The 12209-nt window shown below is 48.6% G+C and overlaps 1 protein-coding gene across 3 annotated transcripts in view; it reads right to left on the bottom strand.

Moving 5' to 3' along the window:
* The window catches only part of ATP6V1A (ATPase H+ transporting V1 subunit A), a 79716-nt gene that overhangs the window by 12130 nt on the left and 55377 nt on the right, over window positions 1–12209 (bottom strand). For all 3 annotated transcript variants that reach the window (XR_011026577.1, XM_068270911.1, XM_068270912.1), the window contains exons 10-14: window positions 12072–12194; window positions 10195–10309; window positions 6980–7043; window positions 2245–2448; window positions 954–1048 (exon numbers count right to left, since the gene is read on the bottom strand). Coding sequence is in view for 2 of the 3 variants with exons in the window: in XM_068270911.1 (XP_068127012.1) it covers window positions 954–1048; window positions 2245–2448; window positions 6980–7043; window positions 10195–10309; window positions 12072–12194 (601 nt within the window). In the remaining variant the exon portion in view is untranslated. The remainder of the gene's footprint in view (window positions 1–953; window positions 1049–2244; window positions 2449–6979; window positions 7044–10194; window positions 10310–12071; window positions 12195–12209) is intronic.

Genomic DNA, 12209 nt, shown 5'->3' with positions numbered 1-12209 from the left:
GGGGAGCGGTTATAGATACCTGTTCCAGACGGCTCCTTCTCTTCCTCCACCGGGGGCGCTGAACTTCTGGCAGGTCTTCTGGGTCCCGATCACATGATATGACGTGTGATCGGTATCCAGGAGACAGTGTCAGCGTTACAGCCCCGCCTGGTAATGGAAGAGACTCTTCCATCACCCATCTTCCACCACTGGGTGGCGTTATAATGCTGACACGGTCTCCTGGATACTGATCACGTGATATCATGTGATCGGAACCAAGAAGACATGCCGGGATTACATGGCCGCCACGGTGGAGAAGGGAGAAGCTGATCCAGCCATCCAGACAGGTAACTATAAAAGCTCCCTGCCGCCCACTCTATCCTGCCAGGATGGGGAAAGCACAGTTCCCTAGAGGCAGGAAAAATGTGTCCCTGCAGCCAAATAAAGTTTTACTTTAATTTGCTGCTAAAGAGTTAACCTTCCTGGCGGTAACCCCGAACGTAATTCGGGGTAAGCCGCGCAGGAGGTTCTCTCAGGCCCTGCTGGACCGATTTGCACAATTTTTTTTAGCACTTTGCAAGCTGCGCAATCAAAGATGGTAGAGGGAAACGGCTATCATGTAGCGAGCCCAAGGCTTGCTACATGATTTAAAAAAAAAAAAAAAAATACATAAAAAAGGGCTGCGCTGCCCCCTGGTGGTTTTTAATAGACCGCCATGGAGGTTAAAGGCCGGGCCTCTGAACACCTTTATCACCCAAGGTCAAGTGATGGATCTCAGGTAGGTTCCCTCGAGAATTTTGTGTATTAAGCTGTGTCCCACTATGGGTGTGCTCAGCGTTTGTGGAGGACGTGGTCGCATCTAATGACCACCATCAATGTAAGGAGCAGATCAGAGCCTGACCCAGGGTGGGAAATCATGGATGGGGGGCAGGATTATCTGAGCAGACCGCGATGGGATAAGGGGGTGCTCTGACCTGTCGTATGGAGTGTATCCATTCTGCTGCAGGAAATCGTCTTTAAGAAGTTTGGCCACTTCCAGGGTGATCTTATCCGTCTCTGCCAGTGAGGCCTGCGAGGAGAAACAGCTCATGAGAATTACGGAGGTTAAAAAAGCAAACTTTTTTTTAACTTTTATAAAAATTAGGAAGCTCCGCCTTTTTGACACCCCCTCTCCCATGCTCCTCAGGGTATTCCGTCCATCGCTCTTCGCCACCTCTGTTGCCTCGTTTTACTCCTTACTACCAATCTGTCCCTCTCGACTTCTTGACGCCCTCATTCTCTAAGTCTTCCTTCCTCTCTCCCTTTGTTCCCTTGGCATCTTTCTTGCTCTTTGCTGCTTCACTCATCACTTATAGAAAAACTACTTTTCATATAAAAATTCCCCCCATTCCAAAATGAACAAAATCTACATGGCTGAGACTAAAATCACCTGACCACCATCTCCGCCCTTCCACATGGCTGACATCATCACCTGACCACCATCTCAACCCTTCCACATGGCTGACACCATCACCTGAACCAGTGCTCTGCCCTTCCACATGGCTGACACCATCACCTGACCACCATCTCTACCCTTCCACATGGCTGACACCATCACCTGACCACCATCTCCGCCCTTCCACATGGCTGACACCATCACCTGAACCAGTGCTCTGCCCTTCCACATGGCTGACACCATCACCTGACCACCATCTCCACCCTTCCACATGGCTGACACCATCACCTGACCCAGAGCTCTGCCCTTCCACATGGCTGACACTATCACCTGACCACCATCTCTACCCTTCCACATGGCTGACACCATCACCTGACCACCATCTCTACCCTTCCACATGGCTGACACCATCACCTGACCACCATCTCTACCCTTCCACATGGCTGACACCATCACCTGAACCAGTGCTCTGCCCTTCCACATGGCTGACACCATCACCTGACCACCATCTCCGCCCTTCCACATGGCTGACACCATTACCTGACCCACTATCTCCGCCCTTCCACATGGCTGACACCATCACCTGACCACCATCTCCGCCCTTCCACATGGCTGACACCATCACCTGACCACCATCTCCGCCCTTCCACATGGCTGACACAATCACCTGACCACCATCTCTACCCTTCCACATGGCTGACACCAATATTACCTGACCCTCCAGCTCCGCCCTTCCATACAGCTGACACCAACATCACCCTTCGCCCTTCCACCCTTCCCCCAAATCACATGACCCCCAGCTCCTCCCACTTTCCCCCCAGCTGCCATACCTTTCCAACCAGCTGCACAATCTCGGCCAGGTCCTCCTCTTCCTGCAGGATTTCCTTGGCTTTGGTTCGGAGAGGGACGAACTCCTGGAAGTGTTTGTCGTAATACTCGTCCAGTGCTCGGGTGTACTTACTGTAGCTGATCAGCCAGTTCACAGAGGGGAAGTGCTTCCTCTGGGCCAGCTTCTTGTCCAGCCCCCAGAACACCTGGTGATATAATACAGAGTCACAGCTCCGCCCATCACCATACAGGCCCTGTTCTTACCAGGTTTCACTAGTCAATCTGTTACAGTACAACATGCTATCCGATTGTACAAGTTATCAATCAACATGATACAAGAGCATCACAAACCAATCAAACTTTAAAAAAGCCACAGAAGGCACAAATTATACCCCTGCTCCTAGCTATACATAATTCATTGCCACAGAGCTCAAAAATATACAAAAATTAACCAAAAAACCACAACAAGCAAATAAGTCTCCAACATGCAGAATAAACAAATATCTCTGCAGGGTAAGTAGTGATTGTGCAGCCATGCCTTTGTAATGACGGACGGCAATTCAATGAACTGTAAGGGCTAAAAACCCACTAACAGCCTTTTCTAAGCACTAGTGATCAGGATGGGCTCACGGGTAAAACTCGTAATTAAAATGAGCCTTAGGGCCCATTCACACTTGAGCGGGAATCGCACGATTCCCGCTCACGGCAAACCGCTAGCGGTTCTGCGAGAACCGCTACACAATGTAGCGAATGGCAGTGTTCTCACTGCCGCGGTTGCGGTTAGCGATAACCGCAACCGCGCTGCATGCAGCGGTTTGCCGGCGACGAGCGTTCCGCGATTTGCGATCGTGATTGGCGTGCATAGCACGCTAATCGCAATCGCTCCAAAACCGCCGCAGTGTCCAGTGATTTTTCCGCGATAATCGCGGGAAAATCACTCCCGCAAAACGCCGGCGGTAATCGCCGGCGTTCTGCGGTTTTAAGTGTGAACGGGCCCTAAATTGCTGCAGCTGTGCGGCTGGATGACAAAGGGGTTAGTTACCCACAATTCCACCGTCCTGCCTGTGCTCCAAACAGCTTGCACGCGTCCTATTGGACAGGTTGCAAGCCTCACTACGCACACTTCCTCCTTCAAGCCAGAAGGAGGAAGTGTGCATAGTAAGGCTTGCAACGTAACCAATAGGACGCGTGCAAGCTGTTTGGAGCGCAGGCAGGACGGCAGAATTGTGGGTAAATAACCCCTCATCATCCAGCCGCACAACTGCAGCAATTAAAGTGGAACTATAGAGAGAGGTATATGGAGGCTGCCATGTTTATTTCCTTTTAAGCAATACCAGTTGCCTGGCAGCCCTGCTGATCCTCTGCCTCTAATACTATTAGCCATAGCCCCTGAGCAAGCATGCATCAGATCAGGTGTTTCAGACTTTAAAGATAGATCTGACAAGATTAGCTGCATGCTTGTTTCTGGTGTTATTCAGATACTACTGCAGAGAAATAGACCAGCAGGGCTGCCAGGCAACTGGTATTGATTAAAAGGAAATAAATATGGCAGCCTCCGTATAACTCTTACTTCAGTTCCCCTTTAAGCCTCATTTTAATTACGAATTTGAGTCCTTAGGGACTCGTGATGACTCGTGATAACTCGTGAGCCCATCCCTGCTACTGATTTGAAAAACTCTTGCTAGTGTAAGGCTATGGGGGATGTTTATAAAATCACATCCCCCTCCAGTGTGCACACACCCCATAGCATTACATTTACCAAGAGCTTTTCACTTCACAAAGCACTCCTGGTGGGTTCCAGGCCTGAAACTGCCCATACATTACTCAATTTTCGGCATTAAGATCTGGCTGATTCAATCATAATGAGAGAATCCGGCAGAGATAGATGCCACAACATGGCATCTGCCTTCTTAAAGGGAACCCGAGGTGAGAGTAATGTGGAGGCCGCCATATTTATTTCATTGTAAGCAATGCCAGTTGCCTGGCTGCCTTGCTGATCTTCTGGTGTAAGTAGTGTTAAAACCCTGGAACATGCATATGACCAATCCAGTAATACCGGAGTCATCTGAGTCAGAGTACCTGATCTGCTGCATGCTTGTTCAGGGTCCAATATCCAAAAAGTGACGTTCCGCTCGATGATCCAGCAAATAATTTTATTGGAACAGTAAAACACGGCACAATGTCTGTTAGCAGATATGTTGTGCCATGTTTTACTTTTCCAATAAAGATTATTTGCTGGATCACGAGCGGAATGTCACTTTTTTGGGATATCTGCTGTTGGGGGTTGAGTTGCATGGTTCCTGCTCAGTGGATGGTTGAGCGGACTTCACATGTTACCTTGTTCAGGGTCTGTGGCTAGAAGTATTCGGGCCCATCCACACTAGAAGCGCTTTTCTGAGCGTTTTGCAATTGATTTAGCAGTTTTTAAAATCGCTCTCATTCACTTTCATTAAAATCGTGGAAAAATCCCAGCGATTTTCATGTACGTGATCGCAAAATCCCAGCATTTTTTAGGCAATTTTAATGAAAGTGAATGAGAGCGATTTTAAAAAACAGTAATCAATCGCAAAAATGCTCAGAAAAGCGCTTCTAGTGTGAATGGGCCCTTATGCGGGGAATACACATTAAAGATGCACTGTAACAAGAAAAACTTCCCCTGGGGGGTACTCACCTCGGGAGGGGGAAGCCTCAGGATCCTGAGGCTTCCCACGCCGTCCTCCGTCCCACGGGGGTCTCGCTGCAGCCCTCCGAACAGTGGCCCGACATCCTGTGCAATATTTACCATTCCAGGCTCCAGGTGGGCGCTGTTGCGGCTCTTCTGACGGAGATAGGGGAAATAGCCGATCTCTGTCTAGTCCGCTCTACTGTGCAGGCACCGGAGACTTGCGTCTGCGCAGTAGAGTGGCCCGACGGAGATCGCTATTTCCACCTATCTCCGTGGGAAGGAGCGGATACTGCACCTGCGCTGGAGCCAAAAGATAAATATTTACATGGCCGCCGCTCCGGGAGAATTTTTGCCGCTGCTGTGGGACCGAGGACGACGGGGGAAGCCTCAATAGGATCCAGAGGCTTCCCCCACCCGAGGGGAGGATTTTTCATTACAGATTTTCTTTAAGAAGGCTCGATAGATAATTTCTGACATGTCCAATCTCCCGCTTGATCGTTTCGCCACTCGATTCCGGATAGCAGTGAATGGAAAAAGATTAGAAAAACCGAGCGGAAGGTAAGAGAATTGACTGCGGAATTGAGCGGTGAAACGATCAAGCAGGAGAATTGAGCGGCAAAAACGAGCAGTGCATGCCCAGCATTAGAGACACAGGATCAGCAGGACAGCCAGGCAACTGGCATTGTTTAAAAGGGAATAAATATGGCAGCCTCCATATCCCTCTCACCTCGGGCTCACTTTATAACAGAAGGAATCTGCGGTATTTGGAGGCATGTTTAGCGTTCAGGGACATCAAAGGGATGATTTGCATATTCAGCAGTGATGGATTGTGGGAGACATCCTATGCTCACTCCAGTCTGAATAATCGCAAATACTTTCTGTTTTAAGAAGGAAACTTCTGTTTTCCATATCATTTTAGTAAGAGGGCTTTTTGGACCATTGTAGTCCCACTCCTAGGAGTTCTGGTTCACCATGAGCTTGCTGGGCAATCTGTAACTCTGGGTGCTTCAAGTCCTGCTCCATAGAGTCAAATCAAATCAAAGATAGCTTTATTGGCATGACCAAGATTCATTACAGGTATTGCCAAAGCTAGGGGAAATGGGGGACATGGGAGGGGGTGGGGTAGGGGGACAATGGCTAAGCAGTCTGTGGACATTCTTTAGGTTTACAGTTCCGTTATGCTCCTCTCAGTCTGTGGCATGCTGTGACATAGTGTGCTGTGGATTCCTCTTCTCCCAGTCACATTAATCCATGCCATGCACTGATGAGGATCATTCAGTCTAGCGGCCCTGTCACACCGGAGAGCGTTTTGTTGGTAGTTTTCGTTTTAAAATCCACTTACACTAACTTACATTAAAACCGCGGCACAATAGCCTCAATCACGATTTAAAAAAAAATAAAAAATGTTACTGCGATTTTAATGCAAGCTTTTTTTTAAAAAAATAAAAAACAAAAACGAACCACAAAACACTCTCTGGTGTGGCAGGGGCCCTGAAACAGTCTGTATGCATGTTGGATTATTGTTGCTCTGTACAATTAACAAGCTGACACATCAGTGCATTCCAGAAGTTCTGGAGGTGTGGTTAGCTTACAGGGACAGCAAAGGATAATTTGCATATTCAGCAGTGATGCATCGTGGAAGACATCATATGCTCACTCCAACCTGAATAATCACAAATACCTTCTGTTTTTAAGTTATATATTTTCTGTTTAGCAAATTATATACAGATATTCGCAATTTTGCCTATGGATTTTAAGCATCCGATTGGCTAGCTGCATTAAGGTGAGCCCAGCAATCTGTTGATGCAAACGTGTGAATAAATCACAGCACAGACACTGGAGGAAAAGTTTGACAAGCAGGAATTGAAGACACTTCAACTTCCTGTGTTACCCTCAGCTTTGGAAGTTTGGAGGCAAAATCCATAAGAAATATCGCTAATTTCTCTGTCTTCACCCAGAGATGAATGCCTGCATTGGGTATTACTGATTTATAGCGCCAACATATTCCGTGGTGCTGTAGAAAGTATCACAAAAAGATTGAAATAAACGGAATCTGCGTCTAATGAAAGTACCTGAACAATGCCCAACGTCGCTGACGTCACGGGATCTGAGAAATCACCACCGGGGGGCGACACACTAAAGGAGAAACACAGACACCAATTACACAACCTCAGTGCAGACAGAAAACTAAACCAAAACAGCAAAACGTTATAAGTTAGAGATTCTAAAAAGCTGCAGCTTATATGTAAAGATTGGTGCAGGCGCCTGACTAAAGCCGGCTGGGGCAGCCAAGAACGACCGCCTCCGCCGATAATCAAGTGTGTATACAGTACCCCCTGGCCCGCAAGTGACCTGCCAGTCGGATCAGCTCGCCCCAGAGACAGCCGGTCCCACTGTTTACGTAAATCCTGGAGTTTCTGGTTTATTAAATGGGTTCTTACTGTGGTTATACGAATGCAACTACATCTGCAGAGTCACAGATTTGCAAACCTTTCATCGTCCCTCACTATTCTCTGATGTGATCCAGGTAACCATTGCTATACTGTAAGCCCTAATAAAGACCTTAAAGGGACCTGAAGTGAGAGGGATATGTAGGCTGCTATATTTATTTCCTTTTCAGCAATATCAGTTGCCTGGCAGTCATGCTGATCTTCTGCGTTTTAGCCACAGCCACTCAACAAGCATGCAGCAGATCAGGTGCTCTGACTGGATTAGCTGCATGCTTGTTTCAGGTGTGTGATTCTGACACTACTGCAGCCTAAGAGATCAACAGGACAGCCAGGCATCGGGTATTGTTTAACCACTTAAGGACCAAGGGATGTTGCAATGATCGGTGCTGCGTGGGCTCTGCCCAATAGGGGGGGGGGGGGGGGATGTCCTGCTGGGGAGGTCTGATCGCCGCCGGCCATTACTGATTAGCAGGGGGGGGGGGGCTCCTCAAAGCCCTCCTCCGCAGCGATTTCCTCCCTCCCTCCACCTCTCCCGATGAGCGGCGCAGGACGGATATCAGTCCTGCGCCTGATAGGATAGGCTTCAGCCTATCAAATGACGGCAATCCCCGGCCAATCAGAGGCCGGGGATCGCCGATCTGCCTTACGGCGCTGCAGCGCAGCAGCGCCGTATGATGTAAACAGCTGGGATTTTTTCCCGCGTGTTTACATTATGCGTGCGAGCCGCAATCGGCGGCTCGCACACTGCTCATGGAGACACCCTCCGTGAACTGGCATGGAAAGGCCGCTCAAGCGGCCGTTTCCATGCTATACCACCAACGACCCGCCAACGCCTATCGGCGTTAGGCGGTCGTTACAGGTAATAAATATGGCCACCATGTAGCTCTCACTTGCACAGGACAGAAGAAAAACAGAGAAATGCACCCTGTATGTATTTATGTCTAATTCCCCCCTCATCATCCTCAAGTGTAAATTTGATCTCTCAGCTGTGTCAGCACAGGAATGTTGGCAGTCTTCGGCAGAGCAGCTAATTTGTTAACCCTTTCTCTGCTTCCATGAAAGCAGGAAGCAGTCACATTGCAGAGTTATTGCGCGAGTTCTGTAAGCTGTAACAAAGGAAAGTTTTTCTTTAAACGTTATGATGCCGTTGCTTATCTTCTAGAGCAGAGGGGAAGTTCTGAGTTCAGGTCCTCTTTAATATAGTTTGCAAGAACACTTGTGTCCTCCTCTGACCGCCAGCCCGGGAGACCCTCAGTAAATCAGCCCCTTATATATCAGTTTGGGGTGGGGGGGATCTCACACCTCAGCTAGTGAAAGCTGCGGCCCCCTCGCTGCAGCCCGGCCAAGTTTCTCTTGGCAGCCGGAGGGGCCGCTGGCCGAGCGTCAGGCTGTGTAATCTGGCAGCTATCGCTACGTCGACTGCGCGGCCGCTTAACCCTTCCACGCCCATTCCTACGCGGCCGCTTAACCCTTCGATGCCTGTTCCTACGCAGCCGCTTAACCCCGCCATGCCTGTTCCTACGCTGCCGCTTAACCCCGCCATGCCTGTTCCTACGCAGCCGCTTAACCCTTCCACGCCCCTTCCTATGTGAACAATTAACCCTTCCACGCCCGGTCCTAGGCGAACACTTAACTCTTCCATGCCCGATTCTACGCAGCCGCTTAACCCTTCCACTCCCATTTCTATGCAAACTATTAACCCTTCCACGCCCGTTTCTATGTGGCCGCTCAACCCTTCCGTGCCCAATTCTACGCAGCCGCTTACCCCCTTCCACGCCTGTACCTACGCGAACGCTTAACCCTTCCACGCCCATTTCTACCCGGCCGCTTAACTCTTCCACGCCCGTTTCTATGTGAATGATTAACCCTTCACATCACAAAGGGCAAGCTTTTCCAACACCACCACTTTCAGCTGCTGTATTTAAAGGGACTCCGAGCAGTGCAGAAACTATGGGAAGATGCATATCATTTTAAAGCTCTCTTTCTCCTCTTTCCAATGATATATAAAGCGCCACCCTACGCCTTTTAGTTTTCTCTATTTTCGCGATTGAAATTGCAGCAGCCGCGATTTTGATCGCAAAAATAGAGAAAACTAAAAGGCGTAGGGCGACGATTTATGTGTCGCCAGAAAGAGGAGAAAGAGAGCTTTAAAATGATATCCATCCTTCCATAGTTACATTGTATTACACAGGGCGACTTTTTCTCAAAGTCAGCAGCTCCATTCAGCAGAAAAAGTCGCCCTGTGTAATACAATGTAATACAATGTAACTAATCCCGAAACAGCCTGCTAGCCGCGATCGGCGGCTAGCAGGCTGAAGGGCAGTGAATGATCGCGCATGTGCACGGCCGTTCCCTGGGAAATTGCAGCCCCAGGACTTGACGCCAGAAGCGGTCCTGGGGCTGCCGCCGCGGTCACGCCTGTTGGTGTGAGGCGGTCTTCAAGTAGTTAATCACTTGAGGACGCGGTGTTAAACCCCCTAGTGACCAGGCCATTTTTTACTAATTGGGCCACTGCAGCTTTAAGGCCTAGCTGCAGGGCCGTACAACTCAGCATTGATTTGCCCGCCCCTTTTTCTCCCCACCAACAGAGCTCTCTGCTGGTGGGTCTGATCACCACCAATTGTTTTTTTCTATAAATATGTATTTTATTATTTTTTGAATAAATATAACTTATTTTATATTTGCCCTCCCTCCCTCCGCCAGCCAATCAGTGTGATCGGCTGTCATAGGCTTCAACCTGAGGATTAATGTGTCAGGACAGACAGAAGAATATTTCTAATAATAATAATAGTCTGCAGACAGTAAACAGTAATCCGTAGTGGGAAGACAATACTTACGCCCCGACAATACTGACGCTGCCTTCCCTCTCGGGGTTCCCCAGACACTTGACTCGGCCGGCGCGCTCGTAGAAGGACGCCAGTCGGGCTCCCAGGTAGGCAGGATAGCCGCTGTCTGCACACAAGACACAAAGATGTTAGCTGGGCGCCATAGTTAGCATCACAAACGGAGCACGGATGGTCAATGATACTACTAATTCTGGCTAATTGTAAGCAGGTTGGAATCGGGCTGATGGAACTTCTGCTGATTTGGATTGGCACAATTCTAAATTGCATACAATTTGAATAAGATTTGCAAGCCATTTGCATCGCACTAATATTTGTAAGAGGGTTGTGGAAACCAGTGCTGCCCATCAGTGCATAGAACAAAAGAGCCACACATACTAGTGCCCAAATAATAAGCCTTTTGGGCTATTTTTCACTGCTGCAGCGGTTTGCATTGCGATTTCAATCGGACCGCAAAACAGGGATATTTCTATGAGTGCGCTGCAATTTTTACTTACAGTGCACTCACAGACTCACATATCCCTGTTTGGCAGGATTGCAATTGTGCTGCCTTTTTTGTTATTATATGCAGGAAAATTGCATAGCCATTGCGCCGCTATGGAATTTTTCCACGATTTGGCAATTCAATGTTTTTTCTGCCTTTTTAAACTCATTCAAAACACGCCACACTTGACGGATAGTGGCGGAATCATGGTAGTGGCAAATAAAAGACATGCGTTCGCACTGCAGTAGCACTTTATAGTGGGAAAAGAGCCATTCTAGCAGAGCCGGGACAAGGTCCTCCAGTACCCAAGGCTGAGACAGCAAAGTGCGCCCCTCCATCCCTCCCACCCCAGCCGTCACACACTGATTGCTATTACACTAAGAGGCGCCACAGGGCCCACAACCTCCCCAACACCTTAATATCTAGTTATCTGGCTTGCAGTCACTGCCATGTATCCCCTTTTCTTATTTCTTTCTGCTTCAAACACAATTGGGAATGACAGCTGAATGAATTGTGCGCCACTCCTACACTGCGCCCTGAGGCTGGAGCCTCTCCAGCCTATGCCTCGGCCCGGCCCTGCATTCTAGTTACTCTGCACAGAATATCAGGATTTAAGTGTTAAGGTTGCCATACAACAGGGCCGAGGCAGAGACGAGGGAGGCTCCAGACTCAGGGCACAGTGTAGGAGGTGGGTGCACAACTCACTCAGCTATCATTTCCCTGGAGCAGGGATGTCAAACCGGTCCTACAAGGGCCGAGGTCCTCACACATTTTTGACACAGCTCAAATGAATTGATGGGACTGAATCAGGAAAGGTGTGCTCCATCAGGTAGAACACATTCCTTTCTCAGTCCATCCTAAACACTGGCATGGATCTGGCCCTCCAGGCCTGGAGTTCCACACCAGTGCTCATAGCTCCCAACTGTCCCTCTTTCGGAGGGACAGTCCCTCTTTGGGAGCCCTGTCCCTCTTTCCCTTTTTCCTCCTCATTTGTCCCTCTTTCAGGACTTTGTCCCTCTTTCTATGTAAATATTTATATTTCTCCAATAAAAAATGTGTTTGATTGACTCTAATCTTTATTCCCATCCTTTAAATTGATATATTACTAATTTTAAAATGTTACTATGAAGGAAAATGAACCAGGATAGAAAGGACCAGTGTGGTTTGAATTATAAAACAACATATTTTTCTTATGAAATATTTATGGTATGCGTGACTAGAGGCGTGGTGAGGGCGTGGCCAGGGGTGTGGCTTAAGTGTCCCTCTTTCTCATCTCAAAAAGTTGGGAGGTATGCGCAGTGCTACTCACTTTAAGGTCAAACATGGGGCACAAGGTAATTACAAGCCAGACAGTCCTGGCAGAATTCGATCATTGGAACCGACTCACCTGCGGGCATTTCTGCCAGACGGCCTGAGATTTCTCGCAGAGCCTCGGCCCATCGAGAGGTGGAGTCGGCCATCATGCTGACGTGGTATCCCATGTCCCTGAAGTACTCGGATAGTGTGATTCCTATAAGGTGGAATA

The sequence above is a fragment of the Hyperolius riggenbachi genome, chromosome 2, assembly GCF_040937935.1.
Source record: "Hyperolius riggenbachi isolate aHypRig1 chromosome 2, aHypRig1.pri, whole genome shotgun sequence".
NCBI lineage: Eukaryota > Metazoa > Chordata > Amphibia > Anura > Hyperoliidae > Hyperolius > Hyperolius riggenbachi.
The sequence above is the reverse complement of the archived record's forward strand: the minus strand, read 5'-3'. Positions and strand labels throughout refer to the sequence as shown.